The 27,584-nt window shown below is 33.1% G+C and overlaps 1 protein-coding gene across 1 annotated transcript; it reads left to right on the top strand.

Moving 5' to 3' along the window:
- The first annotated feature begins 4,043 nt into the window (after nucleotides 1-4,043).
- LOC134710541 (uncharacterized) lies at nucleotides 4,044-8,120 on the top strand. Its single transcript, XM_063570911.1, has one exon. It carries the CDS (start codon nucleotides 5,256-5,258, stop codon nucleotides 8,118-8,120), a length of 2,865 nt encoding a protein of 954 aa, XP_063426981.1. The 5' UTR covers nucleotides 4,044-5,255.
- The last annotated feature ends 19,464 nt before the right edge of the window (nucleotides 8,121-27,584 follow it).

Here is a 27,584-nt window from a genome sequence, read left to right as displayed (position 1 = left end):
GCTAATCAAAAAGTTTATATAGAACTTATAAGAATCCACGAGTAGTTCATTCAATTTTAAAATTGACATGGGCAATGTTAGCATACAGGGTTAAAAATCATGGCAATGTTAGCATAAAGGGTTAAAAATCAAAAGTATGTAGGAATAAATTTCAGAAATAGACCGAGATTTAAACTAGTCAAAAAGTTTATATAGAACTTATAAGAATCCACGAGTAGTTAATTCCACTACGTGATTGAAAGATTTTGACGTTTGTGGTTCAACGTATATTGTTATTCATAATGAAAATATATCATAATGACATATAAAAGAACAATATCATAGTGACGGGATCTTTTAAAGTACAAAGTCACGTTATAAGAACAAAAGAAATACAAAAAGTCGCGTATTCAAAACAAACAACAAAAAAAATGAAAGCCAATACAAACACATGGAAGAGATGTATAAGTACCGAGCCACGTCAAACGGATATCACATAAAACCATTCAACAGTTAAAGTAATGTTAATAATAGAACAAAGACAAATGAAAGAACTATAAAACACGTTGTTAAGATGATAAACAACATCAGTACGACTAAAAAAAAGACAGTTCACGACGCAAATAGGACTTAGAATGAAAATGGAGAGTGTATCAAAGAGACAACGACCCAACTCAAGAGTAGATCACACCCATCTGAGAGCACTCGCAGTTATTGACAGCTAGTTCATAACCACTACCAACTAAGACTAAATTATCAATCAGTACAAATCGCTAAAAGACGGCCAATTTGACATGTTTGAGAACTTTTTTCCCTTTTGATAATAAAATCCATGCTTAACAAATCGAAATAAATCTATTTCAGACCCTAATGGCAAGTAGGAAACTGAAAAAAGGATAAACTTCCAAATTAGCGCCAAAAAAAAGCGAAATTAACGCAATTTCAGAATGGCGGGTTTTTATATTATTTCCATTGTTGTCTTAAGAAAGTTACAACAACGGTCGTTTCGAAGGGCTTGATTTCCGACTGGATCGACCCCGCCCATGTTTTTTATTGTAGAATTCAAGTATTTGTGATTTATTGTCATTGTTATGGGTAGCCTTTCCGTACGACGATAAAATACGGACGGATTTCCTACTAGCTCTTTCACGATAAACACACATGAGAATAGGTCCCTGCCTTGTGTATTTAAATTCGCGTTCCGTTAATATGGCATGTTTGATCATGTTTGGCATGTCTCTGTTCTGTCGAATTGTCCCGGTGAAATAAGTATCAAGTTGAAAAAGCTGTCGTACACGACATGATATTTTTTACGAAGTAACCCAGCTCTTTCTAACAAGTTATTTACAACGTAGGAACCCTGGGTTAGTCCTGGTGGTGTTGGGTCATATATCTTTCCTCTAACGTGACGGTACCCAAATTGCACCTATTTTGACAGTTTTTTCACCTACGTTATTTTATGATCAAGAAATAAATGTCCTTATTGTGTTTATTTTGTAGCCATATCCTTCTTTATTGTATAGGTACACCAATCTTTTTTTTTTAATCCATATTGAGTCATAAAAAAATAGGTTTGAATCAACCTCCAAACTATCCATGATTCTGTAATGAGGAGTACCCAAATTGCATCCATGTTTAAATTCACATCGTCAAAAGTCCAATAACCGAGATTTTGTTTAATTTTTTCAAATATTTTGAACAATTGGGTTTTAGTCCATGCTTATACTTCATATTGTACGTAATGGATGCGTATAATATATTGTATTTGCTAATTATAAAAAGATCACGTTTTGATGACGTTTTCGTACATTTTGCTTTTTCAGTAAACAGTGCATCTGTTGATAGATACTGTGAACGTTTTGTGTATATCTAAATATGTTTACCTATGTTGAAAGACGTGCACAGTATCAAATCATAAAAATACAAATTGTTAAGTCTCTATGCCGTTGCTAGTTTTCCCAATAGGTGCAATTTGGGTACCCTTACGTTATATGGCGTGAATGATGTATCCTGATCTATCCTGTTACTGCCTCAACAAGTAGCACTGTCAGAGTTATCTGCCATTATCCATTTGCATTCTGACTCAACGTTAAATCGGTTCTCGGTTCGGTTTTATTTTTTGGACATATGGATAGTTCTCAAAACAGTGAGTATATTTAATCAATAAATAAGATACCATTAAATATTTCTTTCGTCTTTTTCAGTGATTGGGCATTTTTTTCGTGTTATTCTTGACAATGTATTTTGGTAATTTTATTCAGAATTTTAAAAATGGGCGCCGCCATCTTGCCGACCTACCCAAAGACCTCGATAAAACGACGCGTTTCATTGGCTGATATGCCTAAGTCTCGCTATTGACGAGAACAACTAGAAAATAGACAAAACGTGCTCTCCATAGCTACCAAATAAGGTACACGAAGAAGTATTGTTACTTTGGCAATTATTGACTGAAAAATAGCCATTTTTCGCCTTCATAAATCAATTTCAAATACTGAATGGAAAATCCTAGAAAAGATTAAGTCTCTTCTACGGTCATTATCCTATGAGAAACTCTCAGTTCCAAAGCCCTCCCCCCAAGCGCATTTGAGCGCAAAGAAAAAATATAGACCCCTCAAAGTTGCACTGCACTTCCGGTTTGAGAATGAAAATTATTGAAATTAATAAAAAATAAAAACAAACATATTAAAATCATTTTAAACTGAGAAATTTATGAAAAAAATACATGTCTAACCATGAATATTAAAATGTGAATTAAATACCCTTACTTGACAGTGAATTGTTGCCAGTTAAGACAGTTTGTGTCCTAATTAAAAAAAGGGGGAGGGGAGTGCACACCCAGCATGTTTTTTGTTGCTAAAAAAATTGATCCATACAAGTTTTCTGTTATGAAATGGCATTGAACACTCAGAAAATAGCATCACATGATGACACATCATTATTGGTGTTAGTAATGTGCTTTTATTAAGTTTTTTTTGTAAAAAAAAAGGTTTGTCCTGCAAATTGAAGTATATGAAATCACAATGAAAGTGACATGAGTAAGTGAGCACAAGAAATGTATTACCATATTTTACATCAGGGGGTGTAAATCACAATGAGTACAATATATGATTTAATTTTATGGTACCACTCCAACAAACAAGAATAGAATGTGACATCTAGTGGCAAGGACCTGTAGCTTCCTCTTATATGTCAATTATCGCAAAACTCAGAGTCTGCGTTTGTTTTAACATAAAAAAAAATTATTTTAATGGTTCCATGCGGGAGTTCTGTGTGTGCTCTAAATAACACCATGTATCTTGCTTATTATAAGAAGAAAGGGGGGGGGGGTATACTTACAAATGTTGCAAATATGATGCATGTATAATCATACTATTTGTGGAGTTTTGAGATTTTCAAGAAACATGGCAAGTTTTGAAATCTTAGTATAATGGATGTTTGATTTCTTTCTTTTCTCTTTTTAGCTTTTTATTAATGCCATTAATGGAAGATTCTGAAAGTGACAGTGACAGTCTTGAATTTGTGGTGAGAAAACTTAAAGTAGAAATGTAGAATTTAATTTGCATATTCTAGATGGATATAAAATTGAGAATGTATCAAAGAGACAACAACCCGACCATAGAAAAAAACGACAGCAGAGAGTCACCAACAGGTCTTCAATGTAACGAGAAAATCCCGCTCCTGGAGACGTCCTTCAGCTGGCCCCTAAACAAATATATACTAGTTCAGTGATAATGAACGCCATACTAATTTCCAAATTGTACACAAGAAACTAAAATCAAAATAATACAAGACTAACAAAGACCAGAACTCAGTTTTGTCAATTCTATATTTTTACACCTTTGAGTTCACTTAACCCATGCATGCTTTTATATTTTCAGCCAAGTCCAGTGTTCGGTTGTAAGCGAAGAAGAGAATCAGACTGTGCTGAACAGGTATTAAAATGCATGTTTTGACACTAAATACTAAACTATTCCCATATTAACAAATTAAAAAGTGATATGTATAAATTATTTTATCCTGTCTTCACTTATACATTTTCTTTGTCTTGAAAAAAAATATCTTTTTAAAAATTGATCTATTTATACATGTCACTTATACAGTAATTAGTAGAACTTAGTGTAGCATTAGTAATATCTAGTAGAACTTAGTGTAGCATTTATAATATCTGCATGCTTATATTCTAAAACCACTGCTACTTTACGCACAATTATGCTAAACACATACCATATATATGCCTATCAGTCATGGCGAATTTAATTTTTGAAGCACTAAACCAAATGACAACTTATATTTGGACTATTTTTTTTATATTCAACGAAAACATCTAAATGTTCTGCTAGACTGAAGGAAACAAACACTGGACATTGCATTTGTTACTCGCCAAGACTGGTACATGTTATACTTTAACACCTAGCTATTGTCCAGCACACTGCTTTGTATCACTGTCAAGCTAATTAAATAGATCTGTTTCCTTTCTGATTATATCTTTCCTGATTTAATTTTACACAATGCTTATTTTTGTCATCAAATTTAAATGTTTATGGTCTTACAATTTTAGTTAAAAAGGCAAATTAAAAAAAACACACTACTTTGTGGAAAAAAAGGGAAACATATCTTTATTTAATTAGCATAATCAATAAAACATCAACTCGCATGTCATTTCTTTTAACTTTAATGGTGAAGGTTTGCACATTATATTAACATTGACCGCACAATAATTCTTGTACAACAGTCAGGGATCTAGTAGACACAGGGTTAATAATACATCATCATTCATCATGCTTCATTAGGGATGCATGTAATTATAATAGGAGTTTTTCCCAGCTTTTCTTACTTAATATTGTACGCATAATTGCATGTTTCTTACAGAATGCTGATAAATCTGTACAAACAGATACACAGGAACTACAATATCAAGATGGCCCATTATTTAATCGTTGTTTCCATTATGAAGCTTGTCTCTCTATTTGCCACTCATTCATACTTGAGAATACACTGGCGTCTGACAACACAGGAATATATGTAGAAACTGATTCTCAAACATTTTTAACTGGAGGATTAGTTAAATCAGAAGCCATTCAATGTCAACAAGTAGATGAAATCGTTGAATTCCGAGTATTCACCGAGAACCAACTTTCAGATACTGGACATACAAAAAATGATTTAAATTTTGTATCAAAATCTTCAAGTTGGTCACAAACTCTGATAACTGTACAATAAATGATTTTCAATGGAAATTTCAAGTTCTTAAGTACATGTAAAATCGCACAAATAAAATGTTAAATAAAGATGTTATTGATTATTGCAACCAGCATGGGAAACAGGAATGTGTTGCATTTCTATCGGAATCGAATAATGATGCTGAAAAGCCTAGTCAAAAGTCATATTATAAATCTATTGAAAAACTCTCCTTAAACTCCAAAACTTTGAAGAAGTCTGCAAATCGTGAAAAAGGAGCGTTAAATCTTGAAGCTTTTTTGAGCAGTATATATAAATTCCCACAATGTGAGAATCACAAACGTGTTTCAAAAGTTACTTCAAATGATTTGCTTGATTTAAATGCTTCTTTTAAGAGAGAAAAGGATAAAAATGTTTCTCTTATGGAAGAAACAACTGACCTTAAAGAAAAAAATGAATGTCTTGATAAAAGCAATTTCAAAATGGAGTCAAAACTTGATAATTGTAAACTAAATCTAAAAAGGACTGCAGGTAGAGAAAAGTATGCTTTGAATAAAATTCAAAAAATGGAAGAAAAAGTAAAATCTAGTAATTGTGGTGAATGTTGTGAAGATAATAAATTAAAAATTGCACACTTAGAAAGTCAGCTACTAGAAAAAAATAAACAGATAGGAGAACTTGAAGCAAGTGTTGATTATTTACAAGATTTATTAAATGATAATAGCAATAATAAGAAGCATGTTATTGTTTTTGATGAAAAGTCTAGGAAATATACTCCAGAACTTAAAAAATGTGTATATGAAATGTTGCAAAACCAAGTAAGTGCATCTAAAGTATCATGTGTAATTAATACTGTACTTAAAATGGTTGATATAATCCCAAATAAACTGCCATCTAGGACTTCTGTATTAGACATGAATATACAAAGACTGTACTTGGCTCATGCCCACATAGTAGACGTTTTTTCAAAAGAAGAAAATACTGCATTACTAACAGATGAGACTTCAAAATTTGGTACAAAGTTTATGGGGTATGAGGCATGCGACTCGGATGGGAAATATTGGGTACTTGGTCTTAGAGATATTGAAACAAAATCAGCTAATGACACATTAAAGGTATTTAATCAAATATTAAGCGACTTAGATGATGCGAGTAATTATGACAACAAGGAGACATCAAAGAATATTGTAAGTCATATTGTAGCTACGATGTCAGACAGAGCAGCAACTGAGGTCAAGTTCAATGAACTGTTGTATCAATTTAGAAAAGAAATATTGCCTCTAACTTATCATAATTACCATGAATTAACTGATGAAGAAAAGCATTCTATTGAAACTTTATGCAATTTCTTTTGCGGCCTTCATGCTCTTGTCAATTTTGCTGAAACTGCTCGATCCTGCTTAAAAGAAATAGAAACTGGTATATATGAAATACCCATCAGCGATAAATCTTACAAAGACAATGATCCGGGTTCAATAAGGTTAGTAAGAACCGCATCAAAAGCTTTTGGTGAAGGTTCAGGAGGGGACGAAAAAAGTGGATGTCAAGGGCCTTTCAAGACTTTTGTTAAAGAATTTTTAGATTTACACAAACTAAGAGGTGTACCACTTCGATCATTTAGGGGTACAAGATTTAATATTCTGTTTCAAAATGCAGGAGCACTTTTTTTTCTTCATTCTCAAATGAAAGATTTCCTATGTTCATACGGAGCTGGAAATAGATTATTAAAATCGATTCTATTTGATCTGAATACTGTCGAGTTTGTAGCTGGGATAAAGGCGCTAGGATTGTTAAGCAAATTTATTACATGTCCATTATGGTCAATACTTGAAAACAGGGATGTATCAATTATTGATATGAAAGTAAAGTACCTAGAACTTGTTACATTTCTTGATGATGCCTCTAAAGATATTCCAAAGTTTATGCGTGGTGAAATGTTGCCTTTTGGAGAGGACACCCATATTGAAAAGGGACCAATTTATGATGCTTTACTAACAACTAGCAGCTTTGATAATACAGTGGACATGATGCTGCAGGTATTGCTACCAGCATTATGCAAACTGAGTCGAAGATTATTTCAAGATCACCTACCTGGGGGTAAACTAAGTAACTTAAGTAATGAGGTAAAACAGAAGGTAAAGGCAGCTCCAAAGACCTCTTGCTATGCCGAGAGTGTCTTTGGACAATTAGACAATCTTCTTCGAAGTAGGCCAAGCACTAAAACACTTGCAGCTGAAGCATGTATTATGTTTTTAAATAACAAGACACTCTTTTGGTTAGAACAAAAAGGAATACAGGAACAAAAAAGTTTGATGAAAGAAGCATCAAGAAATGTTAAAACACTGCGTGAGAAATATAAAGACAGGCTTAATGAAATAGACCAGAATAGGAAAATAGTTATAAATGAGGCAATAGCAAAGCGAGAAAAAAATCAAAAGGAAAAAATTAGAAAGCTAGAACAGTTCACAAACGACATTCTCATTCATGGCTTATGGCAGTCAGAAGCAGAGATAGATAATATGGTTTTGTCGTATGAAAAAAAGACTGAAAAGCTGGAAGCAATTAAAGCTCAACTCAAGTTCAGGAAAGAAGTTTTAAATCAAATCCCAGATGATAAAACAGTCTTCAATATAACAAAAACAAAAGAAGGGTCAAAATCAAGAAAACAATTAACCGTTGAAGAATTTGTTAAAAATCTCAAAGATCTTGTTAGACAATCAATTGTGAAAGACAATCTCACTGAAACAGAAAGACATATATTAGTTGGTAAACGTATAAAACATAGGTTGATGATTGATGGTCATGAGAAATGGTATCATGGAAAGGTTATTTCACAGGTAAAGCAAACTAAACATTGCATTTTGATTATGCCACTAAAAAGCAATATTTGCTATTTCCTGAACTGCAAAATAAAACATACACCAGTAAATGTCCAGTGTAATAATCATCATGAACATCTTTGAGAAACAGGAAATAAATGAGAACCCTGAAATAATTATTATCTTCATTTTATCTATATAAGGAGCTTATTCTCACTTGCATATGTGTATACTTTTTTAACCTTTACAGCTCGCTTATGTTCATAAATTGTATATTACATATTGCTTAGCAAATTGTCATAACCACCTTGATTACCATATACTGAATCTTGTTTCAGTTTCAACTTTGATAAAGCAACACACTCATAAATATTTTTATGTTTTTAAGATGTCAATATCTGGCACACTCTTTGTCTCATGATAACTCTAGTTTGCTTTGGGTAAGACTTGATGCTTGCCTTACATTAAATAGTTCAATTGTACCAAACAAGTATTTTAATTTTGGAAATCAAGGACTTATTCTTTATAGAATTCATTTCTACTTGAATTTGAATCTTTTTTGTATGCTTAACTACATGAATTTGTGAATTACATGAATGATATCAACAGTTATTTTATTTTTAGGTACCTTCTTTCCCGGAGTGGTTCAATTTGATCTATGACAACGATCCAGCTGTGTACACATACCATCTGAGAGATGATTTAGACAGATCAGACATTACAATCATTGTTTAATTTTAAGAGTTTTATGATTTAAAGAATATTTCAAACTCAAAGTTTTTTTATTATTATTATGAAGATGAGCATCCTTAAAATTTGACAGCACGTATGGTAGAAAAATACACTAAATTTCCTTGTCGTGTCCCTTTTATGCCACAATATAGAAGTAAGAAAGGATATGTGGAAATGCTATACACATATAATACTCAACCATTGAAATAGTTTGTTTACTAGTATTTTGGAGTCACACTGAGCTATTCAAACAAGTGGAAATTCCTAAGCATTGAATGGACCTGGGGAAAAAAAGTGACAATCTACAGTCCATGATCTGTGGCAACTTATCATATATGGTGTTCTTTCACTGCCTAAATAAATAGAGTTGCATTTTTGGTTGCTGTCTGTCTTTAATAACTGCTTGATTGAGTCAGTTCCCTTTACACTAATAGATATTTGGTATACATAACAACAGCATGAACACACTGTTCTTGTATTGTAGACACAATCTCAGTTTTCATACATGTCGTCTGTCAATGGACATGTATTTGTAAGTAATTTTATGAGAGAAAAAAACATGGGTTGAGGTGTGTTATGTTTTAATGGACATTATTTGATTCACATTGAACCATATTTTGTAAGTTTGGACTCTTAGTATTATATCTATACAATTCTACAGAAACTGGATTTTCCGGCAGAAAGTTAAGAGTTTTCAATAACATTTGAGTGACATTATTCGTGAACTATAAGAAGTATGGAAATATAATTGGTACCATTGAATTGCATTTTTCAAGAGCTTTAATTTGATATATATATGCATATACTCCTGAAATGTTTTGAAAAATGTCCGACAGCGCTACAACAAGCATCCAAACTTTTACCCCGAACTTTGAGCTTTTTGATGGTAACGTTATATATCGAAGCATGCATGTTCTGCCCCGCGTCCCTATCAAACTTTCATCAATACTTAAATTTTGTTCCGGTTTGTAATGAAATTGCGACGGTCCAATATAGTAGAATTGACGTTCACTTGTGTGACGTCATGCTACCTGCACTTTCCCATGTTCAATTTATCAACAATAATGGCGACGACAATATCTGATACCAGAGCGTCGTACATGAAAATCCGGCAATGTACATAAAAATATTGGGACTCCAAATTATAGACATGAGTAATTTAAGATGCTACACGGAATGCAAACAATAAATCGTAAAGGTAAGAACAATTTATACATTACACATTAAATAAACGTTCAGTTGGAGTAATAATCGAATAATATGATCCTGACATTCCCGACTATAGTCGCCGTCAGCTAAAATTCGTAGCGGTTATCGGTCAAAATAATCTAAACTATCAACCGCGTTCTCTCTCATTCATAAATCGCGAAAAGAAAAACCACTACTGACCTACCTTTTAAGTGATCGCACTGTAATTATCCTGACCATAAGTTAATTTGCAGTTGTATATTCTATGAGTTTTTCTGGACTTCATTTCTGTTTTTGTTCCGTAAAAAAACCAGTAATACTTTCTTAACAGTAAGTATAAAGATAAGAAGATGTGGTGTGATTGCCAATGAGAAATCTCTCCATCAGAGACAGATGACATAGAAGTTGAGGACTGTAGATCTTCGTACGTCCTTCAACAATGTCATACCGCATAGTCGGTTACAAAGGGGCCCAAAATTACAAATTCCCGTTTATATAGTTTTACATACTTTTTCAATGATAAATAATAATTATGACACAAGCCCGCGAGTGCTAACTGATATTTAAGCTGATAAAATACATATCAAACCAGGTGCTCCACAGGGCGCAGCTTTATACGACCGTAGAGGTCGAACCGTGAACGGTTGGGGCTATTATGGACACAACATTGTATGTTAAATGTTTTTGAATTACCTCCCTTACGGTGACCTATAGTTGTTGATGTCTGTGTCATTTTGATCTTTTGTGGATATGTGTCTCATTGGCAATCATACTACATCTGTTTAATATCCCTTACACTGCTTTTGAATTGTCTTAATTGTCCATTGACCACCATTCAGTAAAACTAAAGTTATTGTCTGAAAACTAAATACGTCTTCGGACGACGACGATTACATTGATAGCATTATACGACGATTTTTTTTTGCGATCGTATAAAAACGATTATGTCATTATGCTTTAACAATTATCATCACAGTTATATAGTACTTGTTAGTTTAGTCAGATACTAATGAGGGTATTTTTTTCCCACTTTCTGACCAACAGGTAAAACTCCGAAAAATGCTGGAGATGTTTTTGAGGTAATTAAAATATCAACTATATGCATGGTCATCTCAACCTGGGAACAGTATATCTAACACAATATATAAGTTCTGGTTTAATAAATTTCCTGTTAACAAAACTTTGATTTTTTTAAAGAAAAAAAAACTAAGTATTTTCTTATTCCAGGCATAGATTACCTTAGTTGCATTTTGTACAACCTTTGAATTTCAGGTCCTAAATGTTCTTAAACTTTGTACTTGTTTAGATTAATAACTATTTTGATCTGAGAGTTTCACTGATGAGTCTTATGTAGACGAAACACGCGTCTGGTGATCTAAATCATAATCCTAGTACCTTTGATAACTATTGTACATGACAAATAATTAATTATTATAGGATACAGGCCTAAACTGTAAACTTAATGGAGCTTTAGGAAAAGAAATGAAAAAAAGACGAAAGGAGGATAAAAAGAGAAACGATGAAAGAGGAGAAAAGACAAAAGAATTAGATAGAGAAGAGGAAATGATTATCAAAAAGTGCACTAAAAGAATAGAAATGATTATGGAAAGGTATAATAAGGCTGATAAAGTACAACGGAAGAAAAAATCAAGTGGAAAAGCATGAGATTTAAGCGCAAAAGATGTTGGAAAAAGGTTTTCATTTTATTGAAATGTACACTTTCTATATTGTCGTGCTGGTTGATTCAATGTGGACGTCTTTGAAAAGACCAGCGATATTTTCGTATTGCAACAAACACATGTCAATGAATTTTTAAAACATCGTATAAACTTGAAATTTATAAATTCCCAATGCAATAAGAAACTCTTTATCCTTTGGTCTTTAAAAAGTGTGTCGTTGCAACATAACAAAACTTCTTATTTTTATATTATGATTTCAAACTTTCATAAACCTATTTGATTTTAAACTTTCATGAAAGTATTTGATTTTTAAACCTGCTTTTTACAGAAATAAAGAAGAAGAAAAAAGGCTTAACAGATGAAAGAAGCAACAGGCCCTAACTATGTAGGAAAAAGGAAAACACAATGATATAAAGATAAAACAAACAATGAAAGAAACAGAAAATACCAATGGTCAAGAGGAGAAGAAAACACAAGCTATAGATGGAACGAAGAAAAGTATAGATGAAATGGAGAAAGAATCTCAAAGTGTGGATGCTAAGAAGGGAAACTTTGATGTAACAAATACCATCAACGGCGAGAAAAAAAACACAGTAACACCAAGCATTCTTTCATTTTGTCGTATGTTTTCTTGTTACAAACGACAGGAAAAATCTGTAGTTTTTTAAATTCATATTTTACTTAAAATCAATTTTTCTTTATTTTATCAATGTTTTTTTTTATCATATTAAATATTCTTTATTTTTATCCTTGTATTTCATAATATATATTTTTCATCAATGAGATGTTAAAATGGAATTATGTCTTAAGTGAAGACACACAATGGAATTTCTTAAGATGTAAATCATCTGGAATGAAATAAAAGTATTCTCAAACGTGGCAAGTGCTTTCAACACAAATCTTAATTGGCTTGGATTATTAAGAAGATAAGGTACGATTGCCAATAATACCAACTCTTTACCAGAGACCGCTGACATTGAAAGGTGTAGGTCCGGTAAGGGCCGATTTTGGCCTCAATTTTCAAGTTCATCTGACGAAATGTTTAAGACACTTTTTAAACACTTAAAAGTGTTTATTTCAATTGATTCAATTAGTTTTTGTGAAAGATTTAAACTGATTAATTTATTCAAAACGCTCCGATTCAAGCTTAAATATGAAAAATTTATCAAAATTGCAAAAAATCGTCACTTTTCAGATGGTTTTTTGTCAAAAATGAAAGTGGCCGCATCCGTGTTTATCCTCAACCTTTATATATATTATGTATTATCGTCAAATACAACTTGCGTTTCAATATTATGAATGAACACGAACGCGACCGCTTTCATTTTAGACAGAAACCGTCTAAAATTTAACTAAAATGCTAATTTTGTGAAGATTTCAGTAATTTAGCATGACTTTATGATACTAGTACCCGAATGATGTGCATTGTATTGTCAAAAACAGCCCATATTTGTGTAGCAGAATCATTCTTCTTTCCAATAAATCGTTTCATGATTACATTATCACAATTTTGCAATACTGCTATATTTTGGGGCCAAAAAGGGGTCTTAATGAACCTACTCCTTTACAACTTTTGATCACCATACGTCCTTCAACCACGAGAAAAGCCCATAACGCATAAAAAGGTATAAAAGTCGACGTAAACAATTTAAAATAGAAAAATAATGTAATACAGCAACAAACGACAACCACCGAGTTACTGTTTTATACCTTGGGACAAGCACATACATACAGAAGGTGGCAGGGTTAATCATGTTAGCGGGGCTCCCAAACCTGGGATAGTGGTGTAACAGTATAGCATAAAAACTAACTATAACATTCAGTTGAAAAAGGCTTTACTCATCAGATGTACAGTAAGTATAAATAGATATAACTAAATAAACTCATCATAAATACCAGGACTAAATTTGGTATATACGCCAGACACGTTTCGTCTACAAAAGACTCATCAGCGACGCTCGAATCCAAAAAAGTTAAAAAGCCAAATAAAGTACGAAGCTGAAGAGCATTGACAACCAACATTCCTAAAAGTGTTGCCAAATACAGCTAAGGTAATCTATGCCTGAGGTAGAATAGCCTTAGTATTTCAAAAAAATTAAAATTTGTAAACAGTAAATTTATAAATATAACCATATCAATGACAATTCATGTCAGCACAAAAAGTACTGACTACTGGGCTTGTGATACCCTCAGGGAAGTAAATCTCCACCAGCAGTGGCATCGACCCAGTGGTTGTAAATAAACTCATCATAGATACCAGGACTAAATTTAGTATATACGCAAGACGCGTTTCGTCTACAAAAGACTCATCAGTGACGCTATAATCCAAAAGAGTTTAAAGCCAAATAAAGTGCGAAGTTGAAGAGCATTGACAACCAACATTCCTAAAAGTGTTGCCAAATACAGCTAAGGTAATCTATGACTGAGGTAGAATAGCCTTAGCATTTCAAAAAAAATAAATTTGTAAACAGTAAATTTATAAATATAACCATATCAATGACTATTCATGTCAGTACAAAAAGTACTGACTACTGGGCTTGTGATACCATTGGGGGAAATAAATCTCCACCAACAGTGGCATCGACCCAGTGGTTGTAAATAAACTCATCATAGATACCAGGACTAAATTTAGTATATACGCCAGACGCGTTTCGTCTACAAAAGACTCATCAGTGACGCTATAATCCAAAAAAGTTAAAAAGCCAAATAAAGTACGAAGTTGAAGAGCATTGACAACCAACATTCCTAAAAGTGTTGCCAAATACAGCTAAGGTAATCTATGCCTGAGGTAGAATAGCCTTAGTATTTCAAAAAAATTAAAATTTGTAAACAGTAAATTTATAAATATAACCATATCAATGACAATTCATGTCAGCACATAAAGTATTGACTACTGGGCTTGTGATACCCTCGGGGAAAAAAATCTCCACCAGCAGTGGCATCGACCCAGTGGTTGTAAATAAACTCATCATAGATACCAGGACTAAATTTAGTATATACGCCAGACGCGTTTCGTCTACAAAAGACTCATCAGTGACGCTCGAATCAAAACACCGAGTGAACGTGGCCAGGTACTTGTACATCCGAGCAACAAAAAAGACAATTTACGACAAAAAAAAAACTGAAAATGAAAAATGTATCAAAGAGATAATGACCCAAGTTACGAATAGATTACATCCATCTGAGAGTACTCTTAGTTACTGACAGCCAATTCAAAACCACTTCCAACTAAGACTAAATTATCAATCAGTACATATCCAACATCCAATGGATTTGGGGTAGATCGTCATAACCAGTGAGTAAAAGACATAACCATATGAAATGTCAAAATACAGGTAGCGACAGATTGTAGATCAGTGATAGTGTACATGGTATTTAGCAATAATATTGTACGTTTTCTTAATGAAGGTCGATTCCTTTCCGCTTCCTCCTACACTTACCACCAAGAAACAGCACAATAGAGCTTAAAAAGTGGCGTAACACACCAGCCATTCAATCAATCTCAGTCACAACCAAATAAGAAAAGTAACTCAAAGCAGGCTAAACGAAAAGAGAGGCATAAAAGTACTTTTATGTAATTTTCATAAATAAGAGCTGTAATTTTGTGAAAAGTATGTGATCCGAATTATGACCCTGACTTGTACTTCACCATAATACACATACAAAAAATGTACTGATAAGAAGATTTGGTGTAAAGAACTAAGCCACATAGCTAGTCACAAACACCAAAATAAGTGGATTTATGCAATTATAGGGTACTGTACGACCTTTAACGATGATCAAAACCCAAACCGTATACTAGGAGTAGGATCAATAGGTTACGACATGACATATTCTTTCGCAGTTTACCATAGGCCTAAAGTATGCTAAAGGATAAAGCATTCTTTCATTTTGTCGAATGTTTTCTTGTAACAAACGACAGGACAAATCTGTAGTTTGATAAATTCATATTTTATATAACATCATTTTTTCTTTATTTTATCAATGTTTTTTTTATATATTAAATATTCTTGATTTTAATCTTTGTATTTCATATTATATATTTGGAAAAATAAAATAGAATTATGTCTTAAGTGAAGACACACAATGGAATTTCTTAAGATGTAAATCATCTGGAACGAAATAAAAGTATTCTCAAACGTGGCAAGTGCTTTCAACTCAAATCTTAATTGGCTTGGATTATTAAGAAGATGTTGTACGATTGCCAAAAATACCAATTCTTTACCAGAGACCGCTGAAACTGAAAGGAGTAAGGGCCGATTTTGGCCTCAATTTTCAAGTTCATCTGACGAAATGTTTTAGACACTTTTTAAACACTTGAGTGTCTATTTCAATAGATTTAATTAGTTTTTGTGAAAGATTTAAACTGATTAAGTCATTAAAAACGCTCCGATTCAAGCTTAAATATGAAAAATTTATCTAATTTGCAAAAAAACGTCACTTTTCAGATGGTTTTTGTCAAAAATAAAAGTGGCCGCATCCGTGTTTATCCTCAACCTTTATATATATTATGTATTATCGTCAAATACAACTTGCGTTTCAATATTATGAATGAACACGAACGCGACCGCTTTCATTTTAGACAGAAACCGTCTTAAATTTAACTAAAATGCTAATTTTGTGAAGATTTCAGTAATTTAGCATGACTTTATGATACTAGTACCCGAATGATGTGCATTGTATTGTCAAAAACAGCCCATATTTGTGTAGCAGAATCATTCTATTTTCCAATAAATCGTTTCATGATTACATTATCACAATTTTGCCATACTGCTATATTTTGGGGCCAAAAAAGGGTCTTAATGAACCTACTCATTTACAACTTTTGATCACCATACGTCCTTCAACCACGAGAAAAGCCCATAACGCATAAAAAGGTATAAAAGTCGACGTAAACAATTTAAAATAGAAAAATAATGTAATACAGCAACAAACGACAACCACTGAGTTACTGTTTCCTACCTTGGGACAAGCACATGCATACAGAAGGTGGCAGGGTTAATCATGTTAGCGGTATCAAAACCCGCGCCCTAACCTGGGATAGTGGTGTAACAGTATAGCATAAAAACTAACTATACCATTCAGTTGAAAAAGGCTTTACTCATCAGATGGACAGTAAATATAAATAGATATAACAAAAACACCGAGTGAACGTGGCCAGGTACTTGTACATCCGAGCAACACAAAAGACAGTTTAGGACAATAATAAAACTGAAAATGAAAATGGGGAATGCATCAAAGAGATAACGACCCGAGATACGAATAGATTACATCCATCTGAGAGTACTCAGTTACTGACAGCCAATTCAAAACCACTAACAACTAAGACTAAATTATCAATCAGTACATATCCAACATCCAATGGATTTGGCGGAGATCGTCATAACCAGTCAGATAAACACATGACCTTATGAAATGTCAAAATACAGGTAGTGACAGATTGTAGATCAGTGATAGTGTTCATGGTATTTAGCTATAATATTGTACGTTTTCTTAATGAAGGTTGATTTCTTTCCGCTTCCTCCTACACTTACCACCAAGAAACAGCACAATAGAACTTAAAAAGTGGCATAACACACTAGCTATTCAATCAATCTCAGTCACAACTAAATAAGAAAAGTGACTAGCAGCAGGCTTAACGTACTTTTATATAATTTTCATAAATTAGAGCTGTTATTTTGTGAAAAGTATGTTATCCGAATTATGAACTTGACTAGTACTTCACCATAATACACATACAAAAAATGTAGTAATAAGAAGATTATGTACAACAAACTCAGCCACATAGCTAGTCACAAACACCAAAATATGTATATTTATGCAATTATAGGGTACTGTATGACCTTTAACGATGATCAAAACCCAAACCGTATACTAGTAGTAGGATCAATAGGTCACGACATGACATATTCTTTCGCAGTTTACCATAGGCCTAAAGTATGCTGAAGGATAAAGCATTCTTTCATTTTGTCGAATGTTTTCTTGTTACAAACGACAGGAAAAAATCTGTAGTTTGATAAATTCATATTTCATATAACATCATTTTTTCTATATTTTATCAATGTTTTTTATTATATTAAATATTCTTTATTTTTATCCTTGTATTTCATATTATATATTTTTTCATCAATGAGATGTTAAAATGGAATTATGTCTTAAGTGAAGACACACAATGGAATTTCTTAAGATGTAAATCATCTGGAACGGAATAAAAGTATTCTCAAACGTGGCAAGTGCTTTCAACTCAAATCTTAATTGGCTTGGATTATTAAGAAGATGTGGTACGATTGCCAATAATACCAATTCTTTACCAGAGACCGCTGAAACTGAAATGAGTAGGTCCGGTAAGGGCCGATTTTGGCCTCAATTTTCAAGTTCATCTGACGAAATGTTTTAGACACTTTATAAACTCTTAAGTGTCTATTTCAATTGATTTAATTAGTTTTTGTGAAAGATTTAAACTGATTAAGTCATTAAAAACGCTCCGATTCAAGCTTAAATATGAAAAATCTATCAAATTTGCAAAAAATCGTCACTTTTCAGATGGTTTTTGTCAAAAATGAAAGTGGCCGCATCCGTGTTCATCCTCAACCTATATATATATTATGTATAATCGGCAAACACAACTTGCGTTTCATTATTATGAATGAACACGAATGCAGCCACTTTCATTTAAGACAGAAACCGTCTAAAATTTAACTAAAATGCTAATTTTGTGAAGATTTCAGTAATCTAGCATGACTTTATGATACTTGTACCCGATATATGTGCATTGTATTCTGGTATTGTCGAAAACAGCCCATATTTGTGTAGCAGAATCATTCTACTTTCCACTAAATCGTTTCATGATTACATTATCACAATTTTGCAAAACTTCTATATTTTGGGGCCTTAATGAACCTATTCCTTTACAACTTTTGATCACCATACGTCCTTCAACCACAAGAAAAGCCCATAACGCATCAATAGGTATAAAAGTCGACGTAAAAAAATTAAAATAAAAAAATTAATGTTACACAGCAACAAACGACAACCACTGAGTTACTGGTTCCTGCCTTGGGACAAGCACATACATACAAATTGAGGCAGGGTAAATCATGTTAGCAGAATCACAACCCGCTCCCTAACTTGGGATAGTGGTGTTACAGTACAGCATAACAACTAACTATAGCATTCAGTTGAAAAAGGCTTTACTCATCAGATGGACAGTCAATAGAAATAGATATAACAAAAACCCCGACTGGACGTGGCCAGGTACTTGTACATCCGAGGAACAAAAAAGACAGTTTACGACACTCTTAGAAAAAGGAAAAGACAATGATATAAAGAAAAATAAAACAATGAAAGAAACAGAAAATACGAATGATCAAGAGACGAAGAAAACACAAGCTATAGATGGAACGAAGAAAAACAAAACAAAACTAGAGGCTCTAAAGAGCCTGTGTCGCTCACCTTGGTCTATATGAATATTAAACAAAGGAAGCAGATGGATTCATGACAAAATTTTGTTTTGGTGATGATAATATGTTTGTACATCTTACTTAACTGAACATTCTTGCTGCTTACAATTATCACTATCTATAATGAACTTGGCCCAGTAGTTTCTGTGGAAAATGTTACCGGTAGTAAGAATTAACAAATTTTATGAAAATTGTTTAAAATTTACTATAATTGACCATTTTGGTCATTATACATGTTGACTTATTTGTAAATCTTACTTTGCTGAACATTATTGCTGTTTACAGTTTATCTCTATCTATAATAATATTCAAGATAATAACCAAAAACAGCAAAATTTCCTTAAAATTACCAATTCAGGGACAGCAACCCAACAACGAGTTCTCTGATTCATCTGAAAATTTCAGGGCAGATAGATCTTGACCTGATAATTTTTTTTACCCCTTTCAGATTTGCTCTAAATGCTTTGGTTTTTGAGTTATAAGCCAAAGCTGCATTTCACCCTTATGTTCTATTTTTAGCCATGGCGGGCATCTTGGTTGGTTTGGCCGGTCACGCCACACATTTTTTAAACGAGATACCCCAAAGATGATTGTGGCCAAGTTTGGCTTAAATTGGCCTAGCAGTTTCAGAGGAGAAGATTTTTGTAAAAGATTTACGAAAAATGGTTAAACATTGACCTTTAAGGGCAATAACTCCTAAAGGGGTCAACTGACCATTTTGGTCATGTTGACTTATTTGTAAATCTTACTTTGGTGAACATTATTGCTGTTTACAGTTTATCTCTATCTAAAATTATATTCAAGATATTAACCAAAAACAGCAAAATTTCCCTAAAATTACCAATTCAGGGGCAGCAACCCAAAAACGGGTTGTCCGATTCATCTGAAAATTTCAGGGCAGATAGATCTTGACCTGATAAACAATTTTACCACGTGTCAGATTTGCCCTAAATGCTTTGGTTTTTGAGTTATAAGCCAAAAACTGAAATTTACCACTATGTTCTATTTTTTAGCCATGGCAGCCATCTTGGTATGGTTTGGCGGGTCACGCAACACATTTTTTAAACTAGATACCCCAATGATAATTATGGCCAAGTTTGGTTTAATTTGGCCCAGTAGTTTCAGAGGAGAAGAATTTTGAAAAAGTTAACGACGACGGACGCCAGACGACGACGGACGCCAAGTGATGAGAAAAGCTAAAAAGGAGAAGAGAAAAATATAGATTATATGGAGAAAGAATCTCAAAGTGTGGATGCTAAGAAGGGAAACATTGATATAATAATTACCATCAACGGCGAAAAGAAAAACACAGTAACATCAAGTATTCTTTCATTTTTTCGAATATTTTCCTGTAACAAACGACAGGAAAAACATTATTTTGATCAATCATATTTTATATAATATCTATATTATAACATTCAGTTGAAAAAATGGCTTTACTCATCAGATGGACAGTAAATAAAAATAGATATTACAAAAACACCGAGTGCACGTGGCCATGTACTTGAACATCTGAGCAACAAAAAAGAGTTTTCGACACTAATTAAATGGAAAATGGAAATAGGGAAATTATCAAAGAGATAACGATCCGACTTAAGAATAGATAACATCCATCTGAAAGTACTGACAGTCAATTCCAAACCACTAACAACTAAGACTAAATTATAGACCACTATTTTATTAATTTTGACTGTTTATTTAACGCATCATGTAAATGTAGCGGAATTTGATGAGACTGTTATTTAAGTGAGAGGGTTAGCGCTATAGAACCAGGTTTAATCCACCTTTTTCTACATTTGAAAATGCCTGTATCAAGTCAGGAATATGACAGTTCTTGTCCATTCGTTTTTGATGCGTTTTGTTTTTGTTTTTTGATTTTGCCATGTGATTATGGACTTTCCAAATTGATTTTCCTCTGAGTTCAGTATTTTTGTGATTTTACTTTTTATCAATAGGTACACTTCCAACACCCAATGGATTTGGGATGATCGCCATAACCAGTCAGATAAAGACAGGACCTAATGCAATGTCAAAATACAGATAGTGACAGATTGTAGATCAGTGATAGTGTATAGGTATTTAGCAATTATATTGTGCGTTTTCTTACCGAAGGTCGATTCCTTTACGCTTCCTCCTACACTTACCACCAAGAAACTGCGCAATCGAGCTTAAAGTTGCGTTACACAATGGCCAGTACATCAATCTCAGTCTCAACCGAATAAGAAGATAACTAGCAGGCGACTAAACGAAAAGAGAGGCATAAAAGTACTTTTATAAAATATTCTGAAATTAGAGCTGTAAAAAACATGTGAAAAGTATGTGATCCGAATCATGACCTTGACTTGTACTTCACCATAATACACATACAAAAAAAAAACATACAAAAAATGTGGTAATTAGAAGATTTGGTATAAAGAACTAAGCCACATAGCTAGTTACAAACACTAAAATATGTGGATTTATGCAATTATAGGGTACTGTATGACCTTTAACGATGATCAAAACTCAAACCGTATACTAGTAGTAGGATTAATAGGTTCAGACAGGACATATTCTTTCGCAGTTTACCATCGGCCTATAGTATGCTTAAGAAAAAATACAATATTAATATTACAGACAACAACCCATTGGCGGATACAAATGGGGGGAGGGGTGTCAGGGCCCCTTTTTCAATGCATTTTAATGGGGATATATATCTGAACCCCCTTCAAAAAATTACTGGATCCGCCCCTGCTGAACCAACAACTACAACTTTATCGTATAGGCTTTCCCTGACTTAGGACAGACACGCATAGAATATGTGTTTGGTATTGGGATGGTCAACATTATTTGCGAATTCCCAAAACAATTAAATGAACTGGTCTGTGATATTTTTGTACCATCACAACAATAGATCGAACAGGTAAATTCTGTTTAAAGGGGATTGACTCATCAGATCGCCTTAGGCAAAGAGAATTCAACTAATACCCGTGGACGGGCGTCCATACGAACACTTCAACGGACCGGGGTTAAAACTTATTTTAAATCTCATCGCCTAACGACTGGGGAATAAAAGGGGAGCTGTGGTATAATTGTTGATGAGACAACTACCATGCACGATTAAATGGTGTGGATGAATGCAATTATCGTCTACGTCCGGCCGTCAACAATGACAAAAAAATACCGTATAATCAGATATAAAAGACCATGACATGAATAAACATGTAAAACAATTTAAAAAGAAAATACCAACAGACTAATCTATGAAAAAAAATAAACGAATTTTGTCTTTTTTATTGTTTTATAGATGATACTGGAAAGATATTAATCTTAAAATAAATAACTATAGGCTCTAAAGAGCCTGTGTCGCTCACCTTGGAATATGTGAATATTAAACAAAGGTGGTAGATGGATTCATGACAAAATTTTGTTTTGGTGATGGTGATATGTTTGTTCATCTTACTTTACTGAACATTCTTGCTGCTTACAATTAGCACTATCTATAATGAACTGGGCCCAGTTGTTTCTGTGGAAAATGTTACCGGTAGTAAAAATTTACAAATTTTATGAAAATTGTTTAAAATTGACTGTAAAGGACAAAAACTCCTAAGGGTAAATTGACCATTTTGGTCATGTTGACTTATTTGTAAGTCTTACTTTGCTGAACATTATTGCTGTTTACAGTTTATCTCTATTTATAATAATATTCAAGATAATAACCAAAAACAGCAAAAAACCCACCAACGGGTTCTCTGATTCATCTGAAAATTTAAAGGCAGATAGATCTTGACCTGATAAACAATTATAACCCTGTCAGATTTGCTATAAATGCTTTGGTTTTTGAGTTATAAGCCAAAAGCTGCATTTCACCCTTATGTTCTATTTTTAGCCATGGTGGCCATCTTGGTTGGTTAAGCGGGTCACGACACACATTTTTTAAACTATATACCCCAAAGATGATTGTGGCCATGTTTGGATTAGTTTGGCCCAGCAGTTTCAGAGAAGATTTTTGTAAAAGATATATAAAATTTACGAAAAATGGTTAAAATTTGACTTGAAAGGGCAATTACTCCTAAAGGGGTCAACTGACCATTTTGGTCATGTTGACTTATTTGTAAATCTTACTTTGCTGAACATTATTGCTGTTTACAGTTTATCTCTATTTATAATAATATTCAAGGTAATAACCAAAAACAGCAAAATTTCCTTAAAATTACTAATTCAGGGGCAGCAACCCAACAATGGGTTCTCTGATTCATCTGAAAATTTCAGGGCAGATAGATCTTCACCTGATAAACAATTTTACTTCATGTCAGATTTGCACTAAATGCTTTGGTGTTTGAGTTATAAGCCAAAAACTGCGTTTTACCTCTATGTTCTATTTTGAGCCATGGCGGCCATCTTGGTTGGTTTCGCGGGTCACCCCACACAGTTTTTAAACAATATATCCCAAATATGATCGTGGCCAAGTTTGGATTAGTTTAACCCAGTAGTTTCAGAGAAGAAGATTTGTGTAATAGATGTATAAAATTTACGAAAAATGGTTAAAAATTTACTTAAAAGGGCAATAACTCCTAAAGGGGTCAACTAATCATTTTGGTTATGTCGACTTATTTGTAAAACACACTTTGATGAACATTATTGCTGTTTACAGTTTATTATTATCTTTAATAATATTCAAGATAATAACCAAAAACAGCAAAATTTCCCTAAAATTACCAATTCAGGGGTAGCAACCCAACAACGGGATGTCAGATTCATCTGAAAATTTCAGGGCAGATAGATCTTGACCTGATAAACAAATTTCTTCTATCAGATTTGCTCTAAATGCTTTGTTTTTGAGTAATAAGCCAAAAACTGCATTTTACCCCTATATTCTATTTTTAGCCATGGCGGCCATCTTGGTTGGTTTGGCGGGTCATGCCACACATTTTTTAAACTATATACCCCAATGATGATTGTGGCCAAGTTTGGTTTAATTTGGCCCAGTAGTTTCAGAGAAGAAGATTTTTGTAAAAGTTAACGACGACGGACGCCAAGTGATGAGAAAAGTTCACTTAGCCCTTCGACAGGTGAGCTAATAAAACCAGTGATGCTAAATTATAATATATAAAGTGAGATCACATAAATTATCTTGATGTTTATCAGATTTTTTTCAATCCTGAATTATCATCCGTTTTGTGTACTAAAATATTGTTTGTCTGTTGGTCTTTTCGCCTCTCGTTTGTGCTACAAAAATAGACAAAATGCTAATATGAATCGCAGCTAGTTCAATAAAAAATAAGAATGGAAATGGTAAATGTGTCAAAGAGAGGACCCGATCAGAGTGCAAAAACAGCTCTTGGCTAAGAATTGGTTTTGATAAACATAGCGATAAACATTAATGGCGGCCTCCATGTCATACACACGATGTACCCCTACGAGTAAGAAGTTAAATAGATGGTCTGAAAATGGACTGAGAGTTGAAAATAAGTCAATTTGTAATACAATACAAAATATACAGGCGTTAAATTGCAGTCAAAATAATCCACAACGACAAACATTTAAATCATGGCAAATAGTACAAAAAAAAGGGGGAAACTCGCCCCATAAAGACGGACACATAAACCTTTCAAAGTCGTCCAATCAAGCTTCGTTCAAATTGGATAAGGACAGCGTACTTGTCTGGAGGAGGGTATTATTAACTCGATATTTTATAGACTTTGGGAACGAGACCAAAGCAGATGTAAAGTGGACAGACCACGACGAAAAAGCGAGGGTAGTGACAATCAACGACGAGAAACGTACGTTTGAATGGAAAATTCCGCAAAAGGAGCTGTTCAAGTCCGAAGCTAATGTAACAATAAATAAAAAGAAAAAAATTGTTATTATTTTATTTTATAAAACAAATACCGCAGTAGTACAGGGTCAACTAACAGCTGATTGGGTAAAATTTGAATTCCCAAGAATCAAGAAAGTTGTCGACGATTTTGCGTGTACAAAGGGGGATAAGTCAGTCAATGTTATGTTAAGAACTGAATGCTTCTTTTTGTAAATTCATTGGGGTGTAAAAGCGTTGACCGAAGTACATTTTGTATGAAGCGCGGAAGCGCTTCATTCTTAAAATGTGCGCACGGTCAACGCTTTTACAACCCTATGAAGTTACAAAAAGAAGCATTCAGTACTTATAATTACATTTTTTTAGCTATGATCATGGAAACACGAACTTTATATTTTTTTAATTCTATTTACCTGTGCACTTTATTGTGGGACCACGTGTTATCATGAATGAAAAGTTTTATTGAGTGATGCAATTGCTTACGGAATAACACGTGATGTGCAGTTGGCTAATCAGAATAACGAATTATAATGAAACATACATCTAATGTAATTATAAAGAAATAAAAAAACATTGAAATGGATGATATTTTTTTCCAACGAGAACTTGTAGAGAAAGAAAACAATAAAGTAGAGAAAGAAAGTATAGTAAAGGAGGTAAACATCACAAACTCAAATCATATTCAACAATCACAAAATAACAGTTTGAACAAAACAAATTGTGATCTCATACAGGAGCCTGAAGTGGGTAAAACTATCACATGTTTAAACATAGATAACCAAGATAATACTAGTAATAAAGATGATTGCAAAGATGAAAATTCACTTGAAGGTGTACTGAAGAAAATGGAATTACAGGAAAATGAAATAAAAACACTAAAATCAGCATTTCATAAGTTAGAGAATGAACACATTGTCAGGGATAAAAAAAAAATCAATGATTTAACAAAAATGTGTGAGAAAATCATAACAAAATATAGACCAAATAAAATCAGAAGTACAGAAGATTAACCAATCAGTTGAGAAGCTTGTTTTTCCTTCGACAAATGATAATTACAAGGAAAATAAAGCTCAAAATCTTTTGAATAATTCAAAATTAGCTGAAAATTACAAATATGCAAGATAGTAGATATTTTGAATTTAAAGACAACACAAATAGAAAAGAAAGTGCAAGAGATAAAAGAAGATATAAACCCTCAATTAAAGGAAATGCATTAGAATTTACATGTTGAATTTGAAAACAATGGGCTAAAACAATTGGAAATTTCAACAAAAGAAATGAAGGAAAAAATCCGGAAGAAATAAATAGACATTTTGTGGATTTAAGGAAAGGTGTTAACACAAATTTCAAAATATTAGAGAGAATACAAGAGGTAAACAAGACATGTTCTGAAATGAAAGATCTGTTTGAAGCAAGATGTACACAAACTGTTACATAGACTGATAACATAACAAAAAGTATGATAGAAGAAGAGTCTGGAAATAGTATTGAAAAATCCAAAAACACAAACATACAAAGTGGATTTAGTAGATCTTGACCAGATAAACAATTTTACCCCGTGTCAGATTTGCTCTAAATGCTTTGGTTTTTGAGTTATAAGACAAAAACTGCATTATACCCTATGTTCTATTTTTAGCCATGGCGGCCATCTTGGATGGTTGGCCGGGTCAAAAAATACAAACTTCAAACTAGATACATCAATAATGATTATGGCAAAGTTTGGATTAAGTTGGCCCGGTAGTTTCAGAGGAGAAGATTTTTATAAAAGATCATGGATATTTACGAAAAATGGTTAAAAAATTGACTATAAAGGGCAATAACTCCTAAAGGGGTCAACTGACCATTTTGGTCATGTTGACTTATTTGTAAATCTTACTTTGCTGAACAGTATTGCTGTTTACAGTTTATCTCCATCTATAATAATATTCAAGAAATAACCAAAAAACAGTAAAATTTCCTTAAAATTACCGATTGAGGGGCAGCAACCCAACAATGGGTTGTCTGATTCATCTGAAAATTTCAGGGCAGATAGATCTTGACCTAATAAACAAATTTCCCCTCTGTCAGATTTGCTCTAAATGCTTTGGTTTTTGAATTATAAGCCAAAAACAGCATTTTACCCCTATGTTCTATTTTTAACAATGGCGGCCATCTTGGATGGTTGGCCGGGTCAAAAAACACAAACTTTAAACTAGATACATCAATGATGATTGTTGCCAAGTTTGGTTTAATTTGGTCCAGTAGTTTCAGAGGAGAAGATTTTTGTAAAAGTTAACGACAACGGACGCAGGACGACGGACGACGGACGCCAAGTGATGAGAAAAGCTCACTTGGCCTTTTAGGCCAGGTGAGCTAAAAATAGAAAAAAATAAAACCAAACATTTTTTTCTTGCTTTTTCAAAAGTTTTGAGTTATCTTTCTTGGTCCTCAGATATTGTTTAAATGATGACCTATTGTTTATTGCTTGATATTTCTTACATGTACAAATGTATGCTAAATGTATATGAATATATCATGTTTAATACAATGAAGAGTTTTATATTTTATAGATAAACCAAAGTCAACTTCTTTAGTCAATTATTCAACTTTGTATTTATTTGGCTTTTTAAATATTTCGATCCGACCGTCACTGATGAGTCTTATGTAGACGAAACGCGCGTCTGGCGTAAAAAAATATAATCCTGGTACTTTTGATAACTATTAGCAGTAGAAAAAATCAAATGAAAACTATAATAATGAAACTTATAATGAT

The sequence above is a fragment of the Mytilus trossulus genome, chromosome 3 (genome assembly GCF_036588685.1).
Source record: "Mytilus trossulus isolate FHL-02 chromosome 3, PNRI_Mtr1.1.1.hap1, whole genome shotgun sequence".
Lineage (NCBI taxonomy): Eukaryota > Metazoa > Mollusca > Bivalvia > Mytilida > Mytilidae > Mytilus > Mytilus trossulus.
Note: the sequence above shows the minus strand (reverse complement) of the source record. Positions and strands in the feature narration are given on the sequence as shown.

Coding starts and splice junctions, on each gene's coding strand:
- LOC134710541 (XM_063570911.1), top strand. CDS start 5,256: ATGTTAAATAAAGATGTTATTGATTATTGCAACCAGCATGGGAAACAG.